The sequence below is a fragment of the Sturnus vulgaris genome, chromosome 7, assembly GCF_052056855.1.
Source record: "Sturnus vulgaris isolate bStuVul1 chromosome 7, bStuVul1.hap1, whole genome shotgun sequence".
NCBI classification, from domain to species: domain Eukaryota; kingdom Metazoa; phylum Chordata; class Aves; order Passeriformes; family Sturnidae; genus Sturnus; species Sturnus vulgaris.
The window spans coordinates 7,759,494-7,786,369 of NC_142249.1; the positions used below are offsets into that span (position 1 = coordinate 7,759,494).

At 42.2% G+C, this 26,876-nt stretch overlaps 1 protein-coding gene across 18 annotated transcripts in view; it reads right to left on the reverse strand.

Moving 5' to 3' along the window:
* UNC80 (unc-80 subunit of NALCN channel complex) overlaps positions 1-26,876 on the reverse strand; it is a 128,611-nt gene that overhangs the window by 90,571 nt on the left and 11,164 nt on the right. For 12 of the 18 annotated variants that reach the window (XM_088167666.1, XM_088167672.1, XM_088167669.1 and 9 more), the window contains exons 5-16: positions 25,353-25,476; positions 23,494-23,567; positions 22,854-22,993; positions 17,926-18,187; positions 11,750-11,890; positions 10,420-10,642; positions 9,344-9,484; positions 6,975-7,243; positions 5,978-6,343; positions 5,080-5,226; positions 3,054-3,201; positions 1,559-1,707 (exon numbers count right to left, since the gene is read on the reverse strand). In XM_088167666.1, the coding sequence (XP_088023792.1) occupies positions 1,559-1,707; positions 3,054-3,201; positions 5,080-5,226; positions 5,978-6,343; positions 6,975-7,243; positions 9,344-9,484; positions 10,420-10,642; positions 11,750-11,890; positions 17,926-18,187; positions 22,854-22,993; positions 23,494-23,567; positions 25,353-25,476 (2,184 nt within the window). The remainder of the gene's footprint in view (positions 1-1,558; positions 1,708-3,053; positions 3,202-5,079; positions 5,227-5,977; positions 6,344-6,974; positions 7,244-9,343; positions 9,485-10,419; positions 10,643-11,749; positions 11,891-17,925; positions 18,188-22,853; positions 22,994-23,493; positions 23,568-25,352; positions 25,477-26,876) is intronic. The other 6 variants (XM_088167674.1, XM_088167673.1, XM_088167676.1 and 3 more) reach the window with 3 other exon arrangements.

The window sequence follows — 26,876 nt, forward strand, 5'->3', positions numbered from 1 at the left end:
CACACATGTTCTACATGCTGTAGTCTCCATGCAGGCACAATTAACAGTGTTACCCTTAGGGATAAGTTTCATCTCACACAATAAAACAGGGTCTAGAAAGATACACAATTTATAAGAAAAATTTACACTTGGTGCTCCTAATCTAGGTCCAATAATGGGGCATGTTTTTCTGCATGCCACCAAATAATCTTTTATGAGAAACACTCCAAAGGAGGAATATCCATAAGAACTAGAGGATTTGGTTTTCCTTCTCCTACTCCTTTCACCTCACGGAACACTACAACCCCTTTAACTGGACTTCATTGTCTCTACAGCTCTGCTGGTATGATGGAATACAAGAATGTTTCTTGTTTGCTTACATGAAAAATCCTAATTTCTGATAATACAGCAGATGGCCTGACACTGCTAGGGTACACCAGTTTGGAAGAAGAGCTCTCACATCATCCAGTCTACTGACTGCTCTGGGAAGACAGCACATACATGGCAAAAAGCAACACCTTCCTTTCTTCCACCTGTTCAGTAAATTGAATGTTTGTCTAAACCATGGGAAGATCTACCAAGCTTCTCTTCAGTAATTCACATAGTCTGGCACTGGTGGGCCACGTGGTTAATCAAGAGAACTGCCTTTGACTTTGCTGAAAGTTCATTCATGGCAGCTGTGGTCTTAGAATCAGAGAATAATTGAGGTTGGAAATGATGCTAAGATCCTTGAATCCAACCATTAACACAGCACTGTCAAGCCCACCAAAAACCCATGCCTCTGGTTCCACATTTACATATCTTTTAAATCCCTTCAGGGATAGTGATTTCATTACTTCCCTGAGCAGCCTGTTCTAATACCTGACCTCCCCTTCCAGTGAAGAAATTTTTCCTAATATCTAATGTAAACCTCCCCTGATGAACCTTGAGACCATTTCCTTTTGTCCTGTCACTTTTACCTGGGACAAGAGACTAACCCACACCTTGCTACAACCTCCTGTCTGGAAGCTGTGGAGAGCAAGAAGGTCTCCCCTGAGCCTCCTGCTCTCCAGGCTAGGCAACTCCATTTCCCTCAGCTGCTCCTCATAGGATGTGTGCTGCAGAGCCTTTCCCAGCCCCGTTTCCCTTCTCTGGACATGCTGCAGCACCTCTGTGTCCTTCTTCAGTGAGGGGCCCAGCACAGAGCCCAGATTCTGAGCTGCAGCTTCACTAGTGCCCAGTACAGGGAGACAATCACTGCCCTGGACCTGCTGGCTCCACTACTGCTGATACAAACCAGAACTGCTCTTCTTGTTCATTAATCCCTCCAGACTATGCTACTTATTCATTTGGAAAAACACAGAAACTTCTTGAACAGAGAAGAAATTTTCATTGAGACTGCACAACTTCTTTTCTGTCTGAGTTCCCAGGTTCCAAGTTAGACATGCAAAAAGGACATCACATATATTTAATTTTTCAGCTGTGACTGCATCACATGCTACAGGGATTTGGCCAAACTGAATGAATCATTCACTGTAAAGTCTCTCTAGTGACACCCAAGTGAAAAAACAGCTTTGTTAACATGGTATCAAGTGCTTACCAGGTTTTCTGGGCTGTGGAGCTCATGTGTGGTGGATGCACAGCGAGTGATCAGTGACTTGAACATGGCACTCACAATAATACCTTCCACACTTTGGGCTGTAGACTTGTTGTCCACTGTGGTGAAGTTATTCCCAAATCCAGCCTTATCTGTAAAATTCAAGGATAAGCAAGCCATCTTGTTGGGACCAGTTTAAAATACAGGGTGCAAAGACACATGTAAAGGGAGTATGATACACGAGACAAGGACACGTCCCCACCTAATAGCCTTTGCTCAGTTCTCACAATCCCACCCCACAAAAAATATAGCAGAAGCAAAGGGTAAAGTAAATTATAAGTATGAAAGCTTCCCAGAAACAGTTGTATTATGAAAAAGGATTGAAAATATCAGGACAATTCTAGATTTGTTTTATCCACATCTCTCATTTAGAGAAGCGCAGAATAAGGCTTAAAATTTGAAAAAGAACTCCGGTTTTTCCAGTTACCATTCTAAGGGATAAAAGATGTTGGATTAAGCACCAAAGTGACAACACCCATGAAATGAAAGTCTTCTGAACTATAGGAATGCTTTTCTTGGAAGGTGCACAAGGACACCAAGCTTTCAGAAAGACTCAAAAAAGAATTATACATTTACATGAATGACAAAAAACATCCCAGTTTCCTGAGATGAGAGAAAAGACTTCCAAGAGCTGCATGAGCTGCCTTGCTTCAAAGAATAAGCCAGTCAATAATTGAAGAATACTCAGCAAAATGTCTTATGGGAATCTTCTTCAGGAAAGCTGGCTATATAATGTTCTTTGATGCTTTATCTGAAATTCCTGGCATCAAAGACAGGCTAATTAATTAGTCAGACTTCTCCAGTGTTTCAGAGGAGCTATTCCTACTCTGTAAACAGTCACTCTTAACTGTTGTTTCATGCAGTGACCAAGCATAAATGTTTGATTGTTCTAGAACAGAATTTTCCTAACTTAAAAAAAAATCCTCAACCCCCCTCTACACACACACACATGCATGCATATTTCTAGCTGCAGGCATATGCATCTGTGCGTCCATATTCTCATTTATCCAATCCATTCTTGCTGCTTACTGCCTTGTCTGAGGCACCCCAGAGGGTTTTAAAGCTCAATTATATCTCCATTCAGAATAAACTGTGAATTAAACAGGCCATTCCACCTGGTGCCTTGACATGTCATGAAGCAGAAAACTTCCTGATGATGCCTGAGGCATCGTTTAAGGAAAATCTCATCTGGGAAGAGCCATGAACAAGAGGTGGGATGAATCAAAGTGAGCTCTTCAATTTCAGGTGCACAAGATCTCCAGGCAAGATCACTTGGTGGGCAGATCCAAAATGTCCCCACTGGCTAAGGATACAGCTTATATATTCTGAGAACAGCAAATCACATTTTGTGGTTTATAAAGGACAAGAATGTGGCTTTTTTCTGACAGCACCGTTTCAGAACACACAAGTGACAGCTCCTGATGCCAGCTATACTTACTATCAGTGGCTGGCTCCATGCAGAATCCCAGTAAAGCATGCAGGAAATCCACCACGTTATTGAGAGAATCCTTGTTCACATAATCTCTCACAGTCTGCCGGAATTGTGCCTTATCCAGTTTGTACAGCTTCGTGAGGCAGTTCTGGGCCTGAAACAGTGTCCATCAAATCATATCACATCCAAGTATGTGTTCAAGCTTTGCTAGCAAGGTTATTTTGTACTTAGCCAGTGCTCTGCTGTCTCTGATTGCTCCCATAACAAGAGAGGTTCACCTCTGGAGCCAAAAGAAATTCAGCCCAAAAGAGAGTGCACCAGTATGGGTGCCACTGTTTGAGGTGGTGATGAAGCCACTACCAGCTTATCTCAACTCCTCTTTTCCTCTGTCCAGCCCCAAAATAAAATCTTACTGGATGTAAATGAACTGGGAATGTACCACCTCTGTCAATGCTCAGTGGTGGAACAGGTTCTTAGCCTCAGGCATCTGATTTTCACCCTCCAGCTCAGACCCAACCTATTGAATGCACCTAATTATTGCATACCCAATGACCAATTTACATCACACAAAACACTATTAAAAACACTATTATATTAAAAGCTATTAATTGTCAACTTCTTATCACAAAACTATCCATCCTACTGGGACCCCATGCAGCCTGGAGTTAAAATAATCAAAAATATCATCTCTATAGGAAACATGAACTCTCCTGTTATCTACAATAGGGTGCTTAACTTTCCAGTAAACTCAGACATGATTGTCCACACAGTCAACACAAATGGTGCATGCAAAGCAGTTTGGCCAGACAAACACACAGAAAATATAGCAGACTCACACATTTAGTATAATATTTTCCTCAATTCAATGGTCATGATAAGAATCTTGGTTCCAGAAGGCATATTTATTTATACTTAATGTTATGCCTAGGTGTAAATGCTTTGCTGGCTCAGCTCCAAGAGAGAAGTCTGACTGACATTGTGATGAATATGGTACCTGTTAAACCAGTGCTCTGGGCAGAACCTTTCTGCTGTTACCACGGGAACCCTCTCACCTCATCTTGTCCAGTTGTGTCCACTCCTGCAGTACCTGGAAATCTATCTAACACAAGAACACTGCAAGGATACAGAGCAGCCAGTCCATCTCTGAGAAATCAGCCTCAGAGCCCAGAACCTAATTATAGCTCTGTTGGCATGGCTGAAGCTAACCAAAGCCATGGAGAAGGATCTGGTTCACTCACATCCCACGGGATTAGTAACTCTCATTATAGTCATGAAAAATGTTCCCTTCTGCAAGCACACAAGGTGAGGAGGAGGCATGCACTGAGAAGGCCTTTGAAAGGCTCCCATTTAACAGGGAGTTGGACTGATCTCAAAGAGACAAACTCTCCTGGATTAAATCTGATGTCTGGGCTGCATTCTGAGCACTTTCCAATGTCTTAACTGGTGCAGAACCAAAAATGTTAGGAATCAACAGTGATGACCCACCATGTCCTTCAAAGGGTCACGAGTGAGTCTTTCACTTCCTTGCAGAACAACAGAACAAGTACAGTGCAAACACAGTGCACTCCAACCATCAGGAGCTGATGGAGCAGCCCAGCAGCACTCAGTCATAAACACCATCAGGAAAGGTGGACACACTGACACCTCAGACTTTTGGATTTACATAGGCAACCCGAGATAGCTGCACCTCTTGCAAGTAGCACACTCTTTAGGGGGAACTGTCTTGTGAAAAGTTACTAACACCAGCTCACACATGGAATTTGCTCCCATGCATTGTGCCAGCCCATCTGCTGGGGTGGTCAGAAGCACCCTGGGCTCCAGGTGTGCTCTTGGAAAGCCCCAGGGACTGGAAGGCAACGCTACGGCTGAAAATCTGCTACAGCTGGGCTGCAACACCGTCTGTGAGCTGCGACAAAAAGCAACACATTTACTGTCAATACAGGGAAAGCTACAGAGGGGGCAGGCAGCAATCTCAGCAGCTGATGTCAAAAGTACAAGGGGGGGACACTTTAATGAGCTTTAATTCTCTTACATTCTCCCGGAATACCTGGTGTCTCAGGCGATCTCCAGAGAGCCCTCGGTGTCCCTCTCCACAACCATAAGCACAGCCCAAGGACTTCACAATTTTGATCAGCATTGTGAGTGCCAGCCTGTGGGTGCTGACAGATGGGCCTTCATCCTGAGGGTCACAGAGGGAAAGACAGTGTGTAACCCTGGCACAGCCACTGGCATGCTGTCAGCATTTTACTTTTGACAAACTGCCTTCCATTTCCCATCTCATACACTCCACTACTGAGTTGTTACTCTTGAAGTGTTTATTCCAATTATTTTTCAGGTTCAGAGGCCAACCCCCTCCCTTCCAGCTCCCATCAAAAATCATGCTATAAATGTGAAGTGCCTACATGCTACTATGCATACCATTCAGAACTTACTTCAAAAATTTATCCCTGAGAAACAGAGAGCTGGCTTGGCTGAGTAGAAATCCAAGCATCTTTTTAAAATGTCTTAGATATTATGCTACTATAAGTTGCAACTTCAGAGGTCAGCAATATAGCATCTCTTGTCCAGTTCTCATAGCAATAGTGAAAAATTTATGGCTTCTAGTAATCAAATAAAAGAAACTGTGCTCACACACACTGGGTTCCGTTTTTTCTTTACAAGTTATGAATAATAAACCTGAAAAAAAAATCATTGTGATTGAGCATTTCAAACACCTTGTCAAGATACTGAAAATGTCCATGCCAGGCTCAAAAACTCCATTTTTGGCAGCTGCTTCTCTGGAGTAGTTACAGTGCTTGAACTGCTAATCATGTTTCTTCAGCAGAACCTCAAGTGAGCATCAGAGCAAAACAGAAAGGCAATTGCATACATCAACCTTAACAGACATTACAGCACATTTGGAATTGTGTAAGGAGACAAGCAAGACAAACCTTTTCTTCTTTTTTGTCATTCTTCTCATACGGCCCTCCTCCTCCTCCACCACCTCCATCACCTCCACCTCCGCCTCCTCCACCTCCTCCACCACCTCCTTCTTCTTCTCCATCTCCAGCTCCACTAATTGGAGGTGGCCCAAATCCACAAGCTGAGCCAGAAGCAGCTCCTTTAAGCTGGAAGGATCCTTCACTTGGTCTCTTTTCAGGGGCCTCGTTTTCTTTGTTCTCACTCTTCCTCCGAGCTTTCTCCACGCAAGGCACCACGCCAAGCTGCAGTAAGCACTCCACGATGTTCAGTGCCACATCACAAATCCTGGAACTGATGTCGTGGTTCAGAACCAAGTAAACAGCCTTCAGGACCACCTGAGAGAGTCAAACATCACATTTAAAGCCAGAATTACTTACTCTCCTAGTAATATTTAATGCCTGGAAATTCTAGATTCCAGAGACTCGTTACAGCAGGCACAGTACAAACTCTGAAGAAATACTACACAACCCTAAATACCAAAAGTCTACAATCTAGATCAGATGAGAAACCACAGGCTGGGCACAGTCAGGCTGAAAAGGAAACCATGAGATGACATTTGTGAGCCTGAGAACACTGCTTCAGTGCACCAAGAGCTGGCAAATCATTAAGGGGAAAGCAGAAGAAGTGAGGTTTAAGGTGCTATAAGAAAGGTGCTACTCAGTCTTATGGTATTTTATAGGGAATTTGGTGCATGCCCCAGGAAAACACAGCCATTATGTAATACCACTTAGGATTTGACGTGTGCATTCCACATGCACATGCACTCCTTGCAAGGAGTAACGGGAGTTGCAGTTTCTCAGAGGAGACTTTTAGGATATGCACAAATGTGTCTGACTGACCTTTACACACTGCTGAGAGAAGTCATATAAAGAGGTGGAAGAAAAGCCCATCCAAAACCCCTGATCTCAATGGTACAGCTATATTGACAGAAGAGGGGCCTGGCTTTCCTCCTTCCTCGCCAATTACCGAGAGATCCAGCATGCCATTCTTGTGGACAAAGCTGTTGGTTCCATCAATGTGATCCGTGTCCTCCAGGCAGCTGTAATTGATGCAGGAGTCCGTCAGGCTCCGTGGGAGGTTGGCACAGGCGAGTGGCTCGTGGGGCATCTCAGGGATGGGCACCTGGTTGCAAAGCTTCCTCATGTGCTCGCTGAAGAAATCGGCGTAGCCCACGTTGAACGAGGCCAGGGTAGTGTTGAAGGTGGCCACGGTGATGGTGGAGATCTGGGACCTCACTGCAGGCAGGAAAACAGATACCTGTGCATTTCTGTCTCCATACTTACAGAATGGAAGATGTGGGGCTGAGCTTGTCTAAAGGGAGCAGCTCTTAAAGTGGTTTGTAATGCCAAAAGAAATCACAGTTCCTAATTGCTTACCAGGCGTACAGGGATCAAAGGTAAACTCATTGCTTCTTTTGAGACAGTGTAATTTACAACAACCCCAAGCTTGTTCCAGCAGTTCAGTTCTCTGGCAGCTTAAACCGATCTCAGTTAAATGGGCAGTCAAGTAGATGAGGCAACTCAGACGTTCTAAATCTAATCCAAAAGGATTTTTCTCCTTGCATTAATCCAGTGCCTCATCTTAAAAGCATCAGTGCCCCTGCAGGGCAATGAGAAAGGACTCTGTAGCTGAAAGGCAGGGGAGAAGGTAGTGGAACCACAGCACAAATCTGAAACAGCTTTCCAAGTCACATCAATTTGGAACATTTCATCACACCAGCTGAAAAAACCAGTACCTGTCATAGTCTAAGGCATCTCCAGAATGCACAGCAGTCTGATGAGAGAGGTACTGCAGTCTTAAGCTCACAGTGTTCAGAGACAGGAATTTTGAATTGCTCAGGTTAGCAAGCTGGCTATAAGTGCAAATTTTTATCAAGGATGCCTCGTGTTTTTAAAACTCATGCTGATTTCCAGGCCACAGTGTTAGTAATTTCCCGTATATAGTGCTTTGTAAGCAGGTTTATATACCCTCTAGTGTAGAAAGAAACTGGGTGTCCCATAGAGTTGTCATCTGCCAGACAGTACAGTAACAGGGCTAGAGAATAAAAAAGAACCTCTTCCTATGGCTATTAAATATATTCTAATTAATAAACTAATTACATCTAATGCATTTAATAAGCGATGGACTGGTTATATAATGCAAACAGCAACTCTCCAGAGTGGCAATCACATTTCCTGACAGCTTGTGCAGTCCTGCTAGCACTGAACTGGCACTATTAATTAGGAGAAACATTATAAGGCCAACAGCAGTACTGTGAACTAGGCCACAATTTGGTTAATTCCCTAATCAGGAATTGATCAATTCAATTTGCCAGTTTGGTCAATCAATGCCCTGATCAGGACAGGAATTATCTGCTTGTATCAGAGAATTTCTTTCTGGCAAGTGTGACTTGTTAATGGCATTCACTGAAATTTTTATTGTGAATATAACAATAAAGATTGCATTAGGATATTTTGTTCCTGGGCTACTAAATTTGATGATTATCCAAGGGCAGATTTTTTTTTAGTTTCCCTGATTTTTTGCTTAGTTTGTTTCAAAATGGGTAACAAAAATCCATATCCAAATCCTACACAGAAACATAGAATAATTCAGGTTGGAAAAGACCTCTCAGATCATCAAGACCAACCATTTCCCTCTTCAAATCCAGTTTAAAGCTCTTTCAGTGAGCCTTGATAACTCCTGTGCAAAGAGCCTTTTCCCACTTCAGGTCAAGAGTAGTCTGGTGTCATGTAAAGCAACCCATGATCAAAACCCCCAAAATTCTGCCAGTGTCATCAGGTGCAGAGCCAGGTATTGATCTTCTGGTTCTTCCTGTCTTCCCTCATCATTTCCTACCACTGGAAGGCTACAAGAGAACACTGTTTTTCCCCCTCTTACCTTAACTAGTCATCCCAAAACCCTTAAGTCTCTCTTAATCACCCCGGGACTTTTTTTATGCAATTTCATTGCTACCTACCAGAAAAATCAATAATGGATAACAGAAATCCATGTTCACATCATGAAACCATTAAAGATAGCAACACCAAGTTTCTGTTCACACTTTTTTGTTGTAAGGCAAGAAAATCCCAAACCATGGTCATGGCCACCAATTTAAGAATTAATTTTTTAAAAAAGTAACAATTTTAACAATTTAACAATTTAAGAACTGCACCAGATAAACAGGAGCAGTTTGAAACATTTTTCTTCATAGTACAAAAATCCCCCTCAAGAGACGTGGAAACAAAAACCAAAAAATCAGTTAGTCGTGCACTCACACATAGAAACAGTAACACTTCCTTCCACTTTTTGGGGTTGGTTTTTCAGTGAAGCATCTGTCCTGATGTTTTAGATTTTACCTTCTTTGACTGTGTTGTCTCCATGGCTGTTTGAGGGGTCTGGCAGCTCCGAGACCAGCGTGTGATGGGAGTGCGAGTGCCGGGCGCTCAGCCCCTCCATCTCCGTGGCTGTGTCAGAGCTTCCCCTCCTGGTAAACTTTCCTAGGGCAACCACAAGAAATGGATATTTTAGGTACCTTAAAAATTAAGGGATTGGAGTCTGGAAAAATCAAGGCTTCTCATCACACTGTGAAGAAAACCCAACATTATGGTGGGATCCCCCATGTAGGTTCATGGACAAACTCTCTGCAAGGCTCTTCCCCTCAGCACACGCTGATTTAGCTGACACCCACATTTCTTAGCCACCAGCACCTTAAAGAAAATAAGACTGGCCAGCACTGCATGACTGCACCCTTTGGGGCATGTTGTAGGAATTGTTTCTTCTCCTCTTGCTCCCAAAAATAAGTATATTAGGATGAGGAGTGGTAAGACAAAGGAAATTCTTCGAGAATACAAAAAAATTCTGTTTACTGAACTTAGAAACTTGAAGTAGAGAATTTTCAGGTTCAAACACTGCACCTCTGCAATATCAAGACAGTATAAGCCTCACTGAGAAAATATCCTATTTATATTGTATGCAATATGCACTCCAGGAAAACTGTGAATAGAACTTTTTGGCGTACTAATAACATTGTTAATGATATTGATGACACTGCTGCTAATAATTGTCATACCAACAATACCAATGCTGCCTCCCCGAAGATTTCTCTTTTAAAGAAGGGAAGGCAAACACTTTTTGAATCTATTTGAAGCTGCACTTGTGCAATACCTGCTACCACACAGAGAAGTGTATTCAAGTGGAACACAGATCACTGCAGGTTCCCAGCATAGCTATTATTGCAGTAAAGATGGCAGTTTTCAGAGAAAAAGTGATTCAAGGTCCACAGTGAGCAGTTACCAACAGGTGTATAATGCTGCAAACAGAAGCAAGGACACAGGGTGACAAAAGGACTGGATGAAGAAACCACCCCTGCTGTTGTCTGAGTGCTCAGGACAGGAATGGCACGGAGCCCGGGGCAGAGACAGCAATATCTCACCCAGAATGGTGGTCTGCCATCCTCCTCTCTCCATGCCACGCCGGTCCTCCCCAATCCCAGAGAAGCTGCCGAAGGAGAAGGTGCTGCGGGTGGGTGAGACATCCAAGTGGTCCTCGTGGAGGAGGAAGGGCACCCCCATCCTCCTCTGCCTCTTCTTCCCAGCGTGGTGGAACGGGATGGAGCCTTTGCGCTCACGCTCCCTGTCCTCCTTGCGGCTCTTGAACTGCAGGAAGAGGAGCAGACACAGGAGCAGTTAAGAAGCTCTGAGGGCATGGAAAATTGTGGGAAATAGAAAAGGTACAGAACTCTCAGAAAGCTGTGGGAAAGCAAAGCTCAGGATGGAGAAATGGAAGAATGCTGAAGATGCAAGGGCAAGAAACAAGGCTATGAGCTAGAGATAGGCTTCAGGAAAATATGTTAAGCAAGATAGGAGAAATATGTAAGCTTAATAATGAACTTTTAACCATTGTTTCAAGCTGTTACAAACAAGCACTGTTCAAAGCAAGATGTACATGTGACTTTATTAACTGGCCTGAGCAAACACTTGTCAGCTTTTAATTTGATGCTATTGGCTAGAAAGTTGTTAAAAGACTTTGTTACAAAGAGAATTTTGTCTGCTGTGCCAGCAGCTGAAGCTGTTCCATCTCACTTGCTTGGCTCTGTAAAATGAGGCTGATGAAGCTTCAAGTCAGCAGCTCCAGCATTCCCATCCCATTGTTTGTGTACATAGATATATGCAAATATCAGGTAAGAGGAAAAATATCCCAGAAAAGCCCAACAGAAAACAACCACTTGAGGGAAAAAAGGTAACACAGATATATTTCCCAAGTATAACTCTCCACTCTGATTGTTTTATCTTGGCTATTTCCCATGGCAGAATCTAAACTGCATGCTGGGATCCTGTGAGCATTTGAAGGATTTCAGTCTTGCCCTAGGCTGGGATGGATGCCCTTGGATGATTTTATGACATTCTTTGACCTTGAGCATGGAATGTATGGTTGGAAACCCAGAGCTAAGACGAGGTAAAAAAATCAGAACTCACTGAATTAGCTGGAACTACAGTGAGCACTGGCACTCAAAATTCAGCACTATTTGAGTGACCTCTTCTCATGCATTTTCATCATGACAATTACTTGAATAAAGACTTGAATTCAGTATTATGTTCGGGATGTGATAAAAACCAATGGAATAGCATACAGAATCAATCCCAATTAAAAAGGATTATAATCTCACATGAATATATAGTCCAAGCAGACCTTCAGAAGCCACTTAGGAAGACACTGAGGTGCTGAATCATAGGTAAATTAAAGTGCATTTTTCTTTCACTCACCTTTTTGAAGATGTTCATCCCCAGGTCTGTGGAGAGATCTGGAACTGCTGGTCTACGCAAGTTGGTCAGTGAAACCTTGGAAAATGTCTCTGTGCTTAGTGACTTTTCTTCCTCATTACATTTTATTGTAAGATCCTGCAGCTCCCAAAAGAAGACAAGCACAAGGAGAAATAGAGGATAATCAGCTTTAAAAAAGGAGCTACTTCCTAGAGCTGTCAAAGGAGTACTGTAAAGGGAAAAGAACTCCAAATCATTACACAAAAAAAAATTTACACATTTAAAGAAAAATAAATGAATAAACAAAATTTAGAAACTTCCAGAATTATTTACTTTGTCTAACCTTTCAGTCACCAAAGGGAAAAAGTACAGCAGACTATGGAAAGCCTCAGGCATTGCTGTAAGCCTGGCTGACATGTTTGATCCTGATCCCAGGTATGACTCTAAGTAACTGCTGATGTCTTTGGGGTCTTGGTTTACATTGATGAGCAACCATAATGTCTACCCTTTGTAAAGTGTTTCATTTAAAATCTATGCCCTTAATAACATATACTTTTAAATATGTATTTTGGAACTAAACTGCAATAAGAGCATCACTGTCCCTTCAAGAAACTTAATTTTCAGAAAATTTATTTACTCACCAAATAAATCTAAGAGTTCTAAATCAGTACACATCCTTTGCCTGTAATAACAGGGCTCCCCATCCACCATGTTTCATACAAAACTTCCCCCTTTCCTATATCACACAATGTCCCACAACAGCAAAAACCATGAGGCTCACTCACCCCAGCTTCAGCAGAGCTCACTCAGCTCACCTGTGCATTAACCAACACACCCTGTACCTGCCTGCTGCAAAAAAGGAAATTGGCACAAACTCAGCTTCCAGCCATCTGCTCTCAATACAGATCTATTGCCAATCTTCCACGAGATGTTTGTGCAGCTGACCTGACCAAATTCCCTCAGGGTAATTTTCTTCTGCCTAAATATCAGCCTGTTTCCAATGGATTCCTCTTTTTCTTTGCTGTCCCACCAGAAATACTCTGCTGGAAAAGTGGGTGATGTTAAAACACCTTTCTGCTTCCAGTGCAGAGACAGCTATATGCCAGGGATATATGAAGTGACCTCTATGACAGGTTTGGATTCTGCCTAGCCAGACTGCAAATGGCAGAGCCAGCCAGCCTCTGCAGCACACAAGTGTGCACTTTTATGCACAAAATGTCCAGCAGAACCCCGTGACAGTCTTTGCAGCTGAAGTCTAACACCAGTTAGTGTTTGCAATACCAAATACTGGGCATCACACATTTTTCAGACACTTTTCAGACTAATCAAAGACCACCCTTGAATCCTCCCTCTTAATTTGATCAGCACAAGAATGTAGGAGACACACAGCAGCAAGGCTCCTGTTCACCACTGTTTGTAGTACAGGTATGCTTATCTACCCCTTTACATATATGACCAAATATTCAGAGGAGGAGTCACATATAAAATCCAATACACAGTAAATCAGGATTCAACCCTAGCTGCTCTCAACAGTGAGGCCAGCAGCTACTCCATATAGCTTTTGTCTTAGCTTTTATAGCTCTCTGGCCTCTTCTGGCTATAAAACATTTAATGAATTTCTTTTTGATTAAGTATCTTTGTCCACTGGTTTCTAAATCAGTGTTTTAGTAGGTGGTTTATGATCACCAAAGGACAGAGTAGGGCCTACAGAGACACAAGCCATGCAAACAGACAGACAGTCCCAGCTTTGAAATTTGTTCAGGAACAACACCAGAGAAGCAATTACACAATTACCTTAAATCTACAATGTGGTATATGATGCATTTTAATGAATCAATCCTGTCAAAGAGTGATTAAAAACATGGCTATTGTATGCAGTGGACTACATGGCAATTACAATAAGCATAAGATTGAAAGGACAGCAAAATAATTTAGGTTTAGGGGCTGCTCCTCTAGATTTTGTTTTCTGTTGTCTTCCTCCTGCATGACTGTATGTATGGCAGCTCATTAGTGCTCCTCTCAGCTCTCAGGATCTCACACTTGAGACTCTTGGCTTTCCATCAGCACTGCAGTGAGCACTACAGCTGCATTGGTGCTGTGATTAAATTTTCTCTTCTCTCTGCAAAGGAAGTGCAAGACTGGAGCAGCCTGTGAATGTCTGAAGGTTCCATGTCCTACACCTGCCCTGACAGGGAATTCACTGCACACAAGTGTCATACAGCTTTCCTTTATCACTTCTCAAAGGCAGACAGTATTCATTTTATTCACACTCCATCCATCCCCCCTTTCCCCATGCAACAAGGAGTACCAGAATGCTGCACTGAAGCTTTTCTTACTTTGCTATTCAGCTTACTAGGCAACACATGGAGGATAGCCCTCATGTCCTCTCAATCCCCATTGTTTCAGCCCAAGCTTATATCTGAGATGTGATTTTACACACACAGACCCAACAGGAAGTGTGAGAGTTTTGCTGAAACTCAGAGAGGTTCAGGATCATCAGCTGACCAATTACCCTGATAAACTGCAGAACAACAGAAACAATGTTGATGTGCCACAAAAATCTACTGCTCCTTGGCATGATTTGCAGGCAGATGTGTTTTTCTTTACTCAGTTTTTTCCTGCCACTTTATCCTGCTGAAGCACAGCATGACAGTGTTTTTGAGAAGTTACTAATCAACCTTCGAGTAGAAATGATGACACTTGTGTTAGGAATTTCAGATCTAGACTGAAAAAACTGGCTTTAAGCATAACCCTGTGTCAGATGAGCCTGTGAAGGCTCAGCATACAATCCCCTGTGTTAACAGAGGGGACAAATCCCAGCCTTTGGGAGGTGGCATTCTCTGAACGAGCAGAGAGCCTTGTCTGATGAGACTGAATGTAAGAATAGCAGTAAAGTTCCTCCAGTTGGCTGGCATGAACCAGAGCCCAGCTGCTTCTGTGTGCTGCATGGGTTTCAGTCCTCAAAGCTGCAAAGAAGGGGGACATGAGTTGAGAGTTTTGCTGCCTGGAAGACCATTTCACTGCCTCCATCACAGCTGTTCTGCTTAACAAACTGCAAACCCTGGGACAGGATTCTATTTTGGTGAAGCATGGCAAAAATACACTGGACTGACACAGAGCTTACCAAAAGCAGTCAAACCCAGCCTTGGAGAGAAGCATGCCCTGGGAATTGTCCTCACACTAACAGCTACAGTGTGCCCAGTGGAATTGCCAAATGGATTTAACAGGAAAATATTAGAGAAGAGCAATGCACCCTTCTGCAAGGGAAATGGCCTAGAAAAACAAGACATATCCAAGTGTGTGAAAGGAAGGGTTTTACAGAACCAGGGTAACACTGGTGCAGCCAGTGCCTGTGGAAGAATCTCATTCTTAATGCCTCTGTAAAGCACTGACTGCACTCCTTGTTGCACTGAGGGCTAAACTTGCTAACATGCAAACCAACCAGGCTGCTATGAGCAAAAGCAAAGGGTCAGTACATGCATGGAAACAGTGAAACACATCGATTTTTCCTCCAGGAGATGATATTAATTAGGGGATTTTTGTACACACAGAGCAATCCTATAAAATCTTCATGCACAGGTAGATTAAGATTGACTAGTAATTCTCATCACCTGGCCTTAATGGAGCTATGTCAAGCTTTTGCAGGGAACAAACATATAAATTATACTGAAGTATAATACAATTTAAACAATACTGCTGCTGCTGAGCCCTTAGAACCACAAGTAACCACCAGCTCTCATAATAATGGTAAGAATGTCTACAAAGTCCTGAGATCTAAAACTAAACAGTAGTAATATTGACAGTTTATGCTTGTCTTCTAGATTTTGAGCATCTGGAGTCCAATGGAGAAAAGATATTTCACCTTCCTTCCAGTCAAAATCTGTCACAGACCTAAAAGCAGCAATTTTACGAAAAAACACCAAGAATTATGAGATTTCCCACTCAAAAAAAGACATTTGATAGCAAAATGAACAGGTCTTTTATTTGAGTGTGTCATAAAATCGGATGGCAAAAATAGAATCTCTGCTACATTTTGTTAGGCAGTTCCATCAACTAAGTAAATCAGCATTTACAGCTAAAAGCCCACATGACAGGAGAAAAGGACATAACCTAAAAGTAGCACAAATCCACAAGGAGATTAACTGAAACTGCAACAACATTCCCTTTTTATCCCTGGAACAGGTGAGCAACACAAAGTAAAAAAATATTTAAGCTCAAACACAAAGATCTTTACTGCACCAAAGTCAGGAGCACAGGGATCATTGTCCAGCAAGACTTGACACCTATTAGGACAGTTTCTCTACTATGATTTTTTTTTTGGCAAATATAAAAGTTATGCAACAAGAATAACAGCAGAAGAAGGAACAACATAGAGAGCTTTTGCTCACTGCCACGGTTTGCCCAGTCTAATTCAGTACTTTAACACAAGTCTTTGTCTGAAGTGTGCAGTTCCTTTTCTCTCCAGAGAAACACCAGAGAAGCTCAGTGGGTCCTGACCATTATGTGGTAACACAAAGGCATTGGTCACCATTTCTTGTGACAACTGCATTAGTACCCTCTCACATTAAAAACTAATGTTACCAACCTAAATTAATTATCCCAAATCTACACTCCAGCTGTCAGCAGTCACCAGCTCTGACCCTCTGCATCAGATTCTGCCTTCAAAACTCATCATTCTCAGGGTCTCTTTCTGAATCAATGCAAGAGTCTGAGCTCTGTGCAAGGGAGCCAACACCAAAGCTGTGCCCATCACTGCTTGCTCAGCAATCCCTCCACAGCATCACCACAACTGTGGGAATGTTTTCAGAGGAAAATGGACATGGAGTGAACGAGCCAGGAAAGGGATAGGAATGCTTTTATGAGCCTGAGCTAGGCCTGCAGCTTTACCCTTGAAGTCACCTTGAAAGAGAGAGAAGAAGAACAAGAAATCAAAAGGTGAGAAAAGAAGAGCTGAAGGTGACAGGTGAATGCCAAGAAACTCTGAAGCCAATGAAAAATAGAAAAGCCCACGTTTGCCTCATGCAAGAAGGCTTCCACCAATGATAAATTGTGTGGTGGTGTGTAGAGAAATTGTATATCAGGGTTAGAAGAGAGTAATAAAGTGGCATTTGCTTGATTCATATTGAAGCATGCAGGGTAAGAGCCCAAATGAGGGATGCAGGGCTCCAGGAGGCTCTCCAAAATGCTGTTTGTTGTATCCAGATGATACAGCAATTTACAGGTCATGGGTGACAAGAGCCCAGCCCACAGCCTGTCAGCCACAGCTGTGGGTTCGTCTCAAGCATCTCTAGTTTTGGTTACAATGCATTATATAATTTTCATTGCAGAGCATCTTAAAATGTGACAACCAATCAATACTTTTACTATTACCTATAGCCTATCATAATTACTAACAGTACCATATTCATGTTACTATTTGCCAATCTCAAAAAGTTAGTGTGTTACAGTTTAAGCTAGAAGTTGTTTTTCAGTTTTCTCACAGTGGAAAATTTTGAGACCTTTCTTTTTACTTGCAACACAGCATTTCTGTTTGCCTATGAAAATCTTTTTGCTTGGTAAAAACATTTTTTGTTTGAAGTGGATTTATCTTTTGTTCTGAGTCATAAAAACCCCTTCCAACTCATTTTACCCTTTGGCTTCTTAGTTACCTACTAAGACTGGCTCAGCAGTTCTTCTATATCAAAACTTGCTATCATTTCTCTTCCTTCTTCAGATTCTACATTCAAAAATCTTTCTGTTATGTGTGCCTGTATGTTAGGGTATTAACCCTTTGAGGGGTGGCAATAAGACACACAGCAACATGGTTTCTCTCAAGTTAGGAAAAAGACAATTTATTGTAACACTACACTCCTTAAATACACTCAGGACACTAACTCATGACAAAGCACTAGCTTATTGGTCCAGAGAAAGTAACACCTCTTTCCCAGGCTTTTTTCACTTATCCAGCAGGTGTTTATCTTTGTTTTCAATTCTTCTCTTATGTTTCCATTCGAGAAAAACGGGTAGCTTGGGAAAAAACCCTAGCTGAGCCTGAGAAAGCTGGACTGGAAAAATCCTCACAGGAGGATTCTCTGGGCCTGACAGCCACAGTTATGCATACATATCTGTGAGATCTTCCTGCCAACCCCTTCTCTTTCCCAACAGTGCAGTGTCCATTTACCTTCCTCCTGACGGCTTACCTGGGTTTTGTGGGTGTTCACCAGCGAGGGTGCAGCCGCCACCATGGAGCTGCTGCGAGGCCTTGGCAAAGGGGTGATCTCAGGCTCGGGGGGCTTCTCTGGCTTTTCCTGCAGCATCTGCCTCAGCCTCTGCAGGTAGTACATGAGTGACCACTGCGTGCCCTCCTCGGACCAGTGTGGCTGCAGCAGGCAGCGCAGCACGGCCACGTCGAAGTACGTGGCGTAGCGGGACTTCTGGCATGGTGGAATCACCAAGGACACCCTGTTCCAAAAAAAAAAAAAAAAGCCAGCAGAGGGTGGAAATGTTAGTCATCACATCCCTCAGGCCTTCTTAGGTACTCTGCATAAAGAGCTGACTCTTTGGGACTTGTTGGATAGCAGAAACTTGGGGGGGTTTTTTGAGTTTTCTGTGCTTTCTCCCCCAGGAGAAGCCTTTGGAGAAGGTTTTCAAATTTGAGCGATGGAGTTAGAGTCATGGGTGTGTGGTAAACAGAAGTGTGTGGTTTCACATGGTGGAGGGTTTTAAATGTGAGGTTTTTATAATGTAGTAACAGGTATAGGAAAAGAGAAATTTGGGTGGTGTCTCCTTTCTGTGTTCTTCCTCCTTCTTGTTCATGGTTTCAGGCAGTAGCTTGTGCTTGGGCAGTCAGTGTCACACTGAGGGTCACAGGAATTTGGCTATTGGGTTAAAAGTATAAATAATATAGGTATTAATTCTCTGTTATACTGTTTAGCTTTAAGAGACCTTGGAGCAGCTGGATCTCACTCCATTTTGTTCCCTTCTAGCAGGTGGTTAGGAGTGTTGCAGAACTCTCTGTACTTTAGATGAAATTTAATAAACGACCAAGCCCAAACATGAGAAAATTCATCTCCTTCGTGTTTTTTAATCCTGGCTCTGAGTGAAGACAGAAGAAACTTCAGACAAGCCACTAATTAAGTGGTGCAAAATACCTCCCATTACAGGGACTAAGGTACCTAACTGAGAAAAGCATTATTGAAGACACATAACTGGATACTTAACTTTTTTCAGATCCCCAGAGGACTCCAGTACATGCTGTTAAGTGTTTTCTTGGATAGGGGTGCTTTCTTAAACTGTGATATGAAGATAAGCCTCCAGTACCTGTGCTAACTGAATAATTTGTTCAGCAGGAAACAGACAAGCCTTAAGCATCTGCTGTTCTGATACTAGTAATACATATTTAGGAATGGTTTACATTTGCACATATCAGGCTTTACTTAAGAAAAAGCAGGCAAGGCAGCTAAGTTAGTTAACCTTTTAAGCTAATTAGATTGATTCCAATATAAATAAAAGATACAGTTATGAGCATTCTTTGAAGAAGTGTTCTAGAGAAAAGAACCCTTTTAAGCCCTCACTGTCATTTTCTTGCCCTATTAATTTCCCGATGGATTTTAATATGGAATCTCCTAAATATTGTAGAAATTAGTGCATACAAAAGCAAGACATCTGTAGTGAGCTTCAGAAATGAGAATCTAGAAAGCTCAGATTTCAAAGGCATCTATATGTCATGCATAGCCAATCTTTTTGCAATAAGATGCCCCAAACCTTTTATTCCTAATCTTCTATACCACTTTCCTCCCATCAGAGTACAACTGGCCTGATCTACCCTCTGGACAGACACCAGCTGTCAGGAGACAGTCTGTCAGAAAAGAAGAAAGTGAAAGGGAGTCACAGGAATGAGAATCACATGGTAAGAGGAGGTGTGAAATCCTGAGGGAAGTGCAGGAGCTCTGGAAATCTTTTTTTTTTCTTTTTTTTTTTTTGTCTGCTGAATACACATTTTGAATGTTTCCACTCTATATTAGAAACACATCTCTGTGATCTGCTCATTTCTGGGATTCTATAAAAATTAAGAGTACTTTCATGCACTGTATTCTCAGGCATTTGAGAATCATCACAAGAACATCAAGTTGGTGTTTTGCTTTTTGTTAAAAGCCATTTTGATTATCAACCCTGCAAGACAGCATGTGCAAACAGTGTGGACAGGTCATCCCCATCTCCAGCTAGGTACCACCACGTTCTGAACAGATGGGTCCAAGGCCATAGTCCAGAAAAGCCTTAGGGAACAGCAGCAATACTGACCGGTGGTGGGGGAAATAGAAAAGGTATAAAACTCTCAGAAAGCCGTGTGGAAGCAAATCTCAGGATGGAGAAATGCAAGAATGCTGAAGATGCAAGGACAAGAAACAATAGGGCTGTGAGCTGTGTCGAGACAGGCCTAAGGAAAATGTGTTAAGCAAGATAGGAGAAATATGTAAGCTTAATAATGAACTTTTATCCATTGTTTCAAGCTATTACAAACAAGCATTGTTCAAAGCAAGATGTACACGTGGCTTTATTAATTGGCCTGAGCAAACACTTGTCAGCTTTTAATATGATGCTATTGGCTAGAAAGGTGTTAAAAGACTTTGTTACAAAGAGAACTTTGTCTGCTGTGCCAGCAGCTGAAGCTGTTCCATCTCCCTTGCTTGGCTCTGTAAAATGAGGCTGATGATTGTGATGGAATAAAGCTTTGAGACACCTGCTCCAGCATTCCCATCCCATTGTTTGTGTACATAGATATATGTAAATACAAGAAAAAGAAAAAATATCCCAGGAAAGCCAACACAGTGGGACCCGTGAGTGCTGAAGTGACGTGCATGTGCTAAGTGCTTTGCTGGATCCTTGCCCTGTGCCTCCAACAGTCATGGAACTGGCAAAGGAGAAGAAGTTGAACATTGAACACTGGCACCAACTGGAATCATGAACCCTGCTCCATCTTATGAGCAGGTGTCAAGGCTGGGCTTGGATCAGCACATGGATCTGGAGCTCAAACTTGCAGGAGCTGGTTTGCAGCCAGCCCCACAAGCCAATGCTGGAGGCACTTGGCCACTGCAGCCCAGCCTGTGTCAGCATATGCCACACTGTACAAAACACACAGATTCAAAGTTTCTCCCCTAGTGCTGCATTCCAGGTAAAAAGGCTGCAAGTTTGACAACTTCGAAATGAGCTGTCACAAAAAACCTGAAAAACTGAATTAGGAAAGAAAACAGTGTGAAATGGGAATATGCTGTAACATTTTCCCCACAGACCTAATGTGAAGCGTGCTCTTGTCAAAGTTTAGGTTGTGTCACATAGACTTAGCCTGCAAAAACCCAGAAGTATACTCAAAGTATCCCAGCAGAGGAAATTAAACCCAGTATCAATTGAGAAAGGTGATGCTCAGAACCCTGAGCAGTGTATGGGGCTGGGGAGTTTTTCATGCTCCCCTACCTGTGGCACAGGCATGACACAGGCTGGAGCAAGGCATGTTCTCCTTATGAAATATTTGTAACCAAAGTCCTTCCTGCAAAGCCTGTTTCCCAGGCAGCCTGTTCAAGGCAGCAGCTGGGTAAAGGGCTGTGGTTTATTTGCTTCAGGATTAAACTGTGTCTTGTCTATGTGGAGAACTACACTGAGGGGAGGAGTGACACTTAGCAAGGATCAGAACAAGCCATTTGTTTAAACAGCTTCTGAAGAACCAGAAATTAAACTCTGTAGTTCATTTAGAGGAAAATCCAGTGCTAGTATAATCAGCTCGTGGTTGCCTGTGACTGCAGGGGAAGTGGAAATGCAGCCTCCCTTCAACCCCTGCCCAAGGACAAAGGGATACTTTGGCTGGTGGTAAGCAGAGTAAACAACACTTTTTCCACAGTTATCTGTTGCTTGGCAACCAAAGGTCCCCCGTACAGTTTTAACTCATCAATGAGTTCTGCAAATGAGGAGGCATAATGATGCTCTCCCTCTTCAAAGCCTGTCTGAAGCTTCATCCCCATGGCAACCACCAGACCCTGCTTGATAAATTGATCACCTGATTCTGTCTTCTTAAAAGGCTGCTTATTTTTATTACAGCTGTGCACTCTGAGCAGTAGTGTTCACACACAGAAAGGCAGCTCTGTCCCCACCTTCAATTTTGCTGGCTCACATTAACACAAATTAAATACAGATCCAGAACTGACAACAGGCTTGATTAAAAAGCCCAAGGGAAGCTTCCTGATGGGATGAGAGCCTTAACAAAGAGTTTTTTCCTTTGCATCAGTGAAAGGATGCCCTGAGCTCCCATTTGAGAGATCAGAGCTGTTCCGAGCTGATATCAAGAAAATCACTCCATCCTATACTTCTGTCACTGTAATGAAGCCATTTCCTAAAACTGTAGTGTTTTGGATATGACATTTCTCAAAAGAGAAAAGCAACAGGTGTTTCACGTGTTTAAGTGGCACTCCTAAATCCATAGGCACTTAAAAATATAAAATTATAGCCTTCCCTCTCCAAAATCTCTGAAAATACTCGTCAGCTTGATTTATTTATTTTTATGGCACTACTGAGTGTCCAGCACCACTGAAAATCTAGTTCTACCTGAATTTATTAGTGCCAAGTTGGAAATCACAGCCTGAGCTCTACAGGACAAGCTGGAAGCACATCTGCACAGCTGTGCTGCTTTGTTAGTCTGCTTTTTTGGGTCAGTGGTCTAAAGCTAGCTGTCCAGCAGGATGCAAAGGAGGCACAATGAAGGCAATGGAGAGAGGCTTGCAGAAATTCTTTGCTAGGGGGAAAGAAAATCTGGTCAGAAGGAAGCCACATAATACACCAGCTACCTGAAGCTGAATCCAGCCTAGAAGGGGTGAACCTGAAGGTTGTTTTTTGAGCCTTTAATTACAAGAAACCAAAAATCCCACAAAAAACCAAAAAGAAACTGTCCCAATAGGCAGCTAGAGATTTCTCTGAAGAAAGCAGCACTGAGTAACAAGTTCTGCCACCTTTATCATCACCCAGAACTGAGATTTGTTGAATTAAGAATTGGATACAAACATCCAGCACCCTCAGCACGTCCAGACAGAAGTGGATACCACTGAATCACATCAGCCCAAGTTTCTCCTGAAGGGCTTTGTACCTGGGATGTGCAGTACTTCTCTCCTGGGAGGTTTGGGAGGATACACTTCCATCCAAGGAGTTTCCAGGATGACATGCAGAAACAGAAGCCTTTGGAGGTACAGGATCTGGCTGTGTTGTCTCACAGACCACCTGCAGTCCCTTTGGATAGTTGTAAAAAAGAAAATAGGTATATAAACATATTCATCTCTCCCGGGTTAGTTTTATAAGTGCATTTGAGCTTAGACATGACCATTACTGATACCATAATATCATGGAAAATCTGATCAAGCCTGGGGCTTCTCAGTACAAGGCATTGTCCAGGCAAAGGGCATATTGTACATTGCACAGGTCTCTTGCCCAGGAGAATGAATGGGGATAGAAGGGCCTTAAAATCAAGCTCCAACCCTCCTGCCATACACAAGATCAAGCTTCCATCCTATAAGACAGGATAAGGCCAAGGAGATCCAGGTGGATACACCCCATAGCCTTTGGTTCCACTGCAAACAAGGTTGGGAGCCTTGGCTGTGAAGAGCTGTGAATAATTGTAATTTCTGCAGATGGAATGCTTTAGGGTGGCACAGAAAGCTCTCTTTCAATATTTATCCCCCCCCTCCCTCAGCACCTTCCTGAAGCTTGCCCAATGTCAGCACAGGATTTACCTCAGTACGTCCACTGTCCAGGTTAGGGGATTCACAGGTCACACTCCGATTATTGGTGGGAGAACTTCTCTTGGCTGGGAAAAGAATTCAAGCAGGACATTTCAGGAAATGCCTCCTGCACTATAATGTACCTATTATAAAATGTTATAATAAAAGGATAAACCAAAAAAAACCAAAAAAAACAAACAGCATCTATCTGCTGCAAACTTCCTAAGCACTAGTCACAGCCATAAAAAGAAAAGAGGACAGGTTTAATCTTCTTTTTTCTTTGATTGTGTTGTCAACAGCACTGTCTACTGAAAATCTCTGCTTTTTAAAAATTAAATCTGAATATGAATTTCATCCTACATCCACTCATCATCAGTTGTGTTTTCCTGGCAGAGCAGTGCCTTTTATTCTGGAATTCTTCATCCTATTTGTACATGTATTCAAGTCCTTTTCTAGGTTACATCTGTCAAAGTGTATTGTGATTTTCAATCTGCCAAATGCCTTCAGCACAGGAAATACACACAGGATGTTCCACAAAAAGTTGGATCTGTAATACTGCAGCAGACCAGGGGTATCACACAGACTAGGATGGCAAGTCTGGAAATCCTGTTGAAAGCTGTGCAGATATGACTTTGAATCAGACTAACTGCAAACCAAATATTGCAAAGCTTCTTCATTAGATTTTTTAATTTGTTGTTTGAATGAAGATTTAAGTAAATTTGACTTTTTTTTCCCCCAGTTTGATAAAATGCTAAGACAGCAGCATCTTCCTAGACATAAAAGACCCCGTTCCAGTTAGTATTTCTGTCCAGTTGAAAAAACTTTCAAAATATAATGGAGCATTTTCCTTCCAGACTTTACTTCTGAAACTGTTTTTAGGGATTTTCTGACCACAGACAGGCCTATAGAAAAAAATCCAACAGTCAAAGAAAACTTAGGAGTAATTCCCTTTGTTAGTTCCAGGGCTGAAATACTGTATTTTAATTCTAGAAGTTGAAGTAGAGGGATGAAGAGCAAGATGTAAAAGACTGTTGTAAATAATTTGGAAGACCTGAATCTTTTTAATTCTGGACTTTCCCAGTAGGTCTACAAAGTCTTCAGAACAAAATATTACATCCCAAATGACCTCTTATCAGAAAAATCTAATTTAGTGAATTACATTTTCTCTATGGTGAAAATTACAGTTCTATGCTTTTGAGAACTGGAAGCAATGCTACAGCAGCATATCCCACTCACTTCCAATTCACTGCCTTGCAGGAATTATAAAAAAAACTATTGTCTAAAACATAACAGTAAAAGCTTTTTTAGGATTAGGCCAAACAAAAAGACTTAGAAGCCAAAGCACCCAACTCCAATCTCACTATGGCTGAAGCACAAAGGAAAAGCAACCAGTATCCAAAATGAATTTACAACCTAGGCCTTCACTGGACTGCCTTGAAATTATGTTTTCTCATTTCATAATATGCTGGAAATCAAATTTTAGATAGCAGAAGCACCACCTGTGTGCTCTTCACTGTCCATTTTTGTCCAGTGCCAGTTTGGGAAAGATTTCCTTGCTCATGTCAGGCTGCTGTGGGATACTGTCTTCACCCTTCTTAGCAACTAAGGAAGATAAGGCTAACAGAAATAATACCTCTACTGAAAAGTTATTAATTTCCGATTTCTAATGGTTCTCCCATCTCCTATTTAATTATTATGCAATTGATTCTGAGGGGAAATAACCTTAAACCACTCTAAAGTTTAACTAGTTCCTGCAGGATCAACAAATTCCTTCAATACAATGGCTACAGAATGCAAGGGCAGCATCAGGCAAACAAAGGGAAAGGTTCCCCAGATCTCAGGAGCTGCATCACCACAGCAAAGTCACAGACCTGTAATGATGTTCCTGATGGGCTTTACAAGAGCATTGAAGGCAGAAACTTCAGGCTGCCTGTGCTCCCACATGGGCTGCCAAATAACAAGGCCACTAGCCAAGCGGAATGTCAGGTCAGACTCCTGAAAAGAAGAACAGAATGTTGTTCCCAGTCTGTGAAGATTGACATTTCTCCAATGCTCAGACCTTACAAGAAATAAGTGATACCATGTGCAGCTGTCCAGTCAGTAAATGCCAACTCAAGGGCTACTGACAATATCCAGCAGGCTCTACACAGGTCAATTATGGCTAGTAAAAAATCATGGGGAAATTTCAGTCCAAAAGTATACAAAGGTCTTTTTCAAATAAAATATCTATTCTAGTCAATAAATCCTACTTTTCCCTGATCATTACGTTGTAACAGAAAAGGCCATTCCTGTCACAAACTATTCCTTTGAGTTCCACATAACCACTTTATGTTTAGTATCCAAGCTCAACTTCAGGATGTACCCTCTAAGACTTGAACTTCTTCCCCAAAAGAATAATAATATTAAATGTTAAACATTACTTAGAAATTGAGCAGACATGTAACAGATTCCTACGAAGCAGTGCTACACATTACTGTTGTTATCATTAGCATTGTTGGTACCTGAACTCTGTCAATACACACACACACTGGGTACTACTGACACTTGTGCTATTGCTGTTTTGCATATGCAAGCAGCTGAAATCATATAAATTAGTACACAAATAAATCCCAGCAGGATCAAGGTGCAGCTATGCACTTACTGACCTAATGCCAGATCCACATCAGGAGACACAAATGTCAGTATATCCCCAGCTACCCCCATATGGCAAACAAACACGGAAATAGCAGTTTTGGTGCCATAATTACAGGTGCACAGCACCTGTACTCACTGTCCTGTTGAGACAGCCCCATAGATGTCTTGGCAGTGGGAATGGATGATGCAGACAGAGCTAAAGGAATGGCAGGAACTGACTGCATGTAGCTCTCCAGCCCTTCTACTCCCTACCCTCTGTTAGTGCTCTTTCCTAATAATCAACTCACAACCTTGGCTCAAACTGAGCTTGGTTTTAATTACTGTTTTTACTAATAGCAACTTGCAAGACTTTTAGACCTGGTGGCAGTGACGCTGCATTTTCACTTTGCACTGCTTGTGGTGATGTGCCAACACTTCTGCCTACAGCTATGCACTTAAAGAATTACATCCATCGCCAAAGCCTGGTTTAAAAACGTTTCTGCTCAATTCACAAATCCTCCCAGAAGTTAGGAATTCAATATTTTAGGTCTGTCTATGCAAATGTGTCATCTCCCTGTCTGATCAGGCAGTATTCTTCCCCTGAGACTTAAAAGACACTGAGAGGACAAAGCTCACTTAGTGAACCATTTACATGCCTCATTTAACTCCTCTCCTACACTTGGTTTTGATGACAGAAATGTGCATGTTTTAATTGGCTTTTCAATGTTCACCACCACAGTATTCCAGAGATCTCTGAGATCTTCGAGGTAAACTTGAGATGC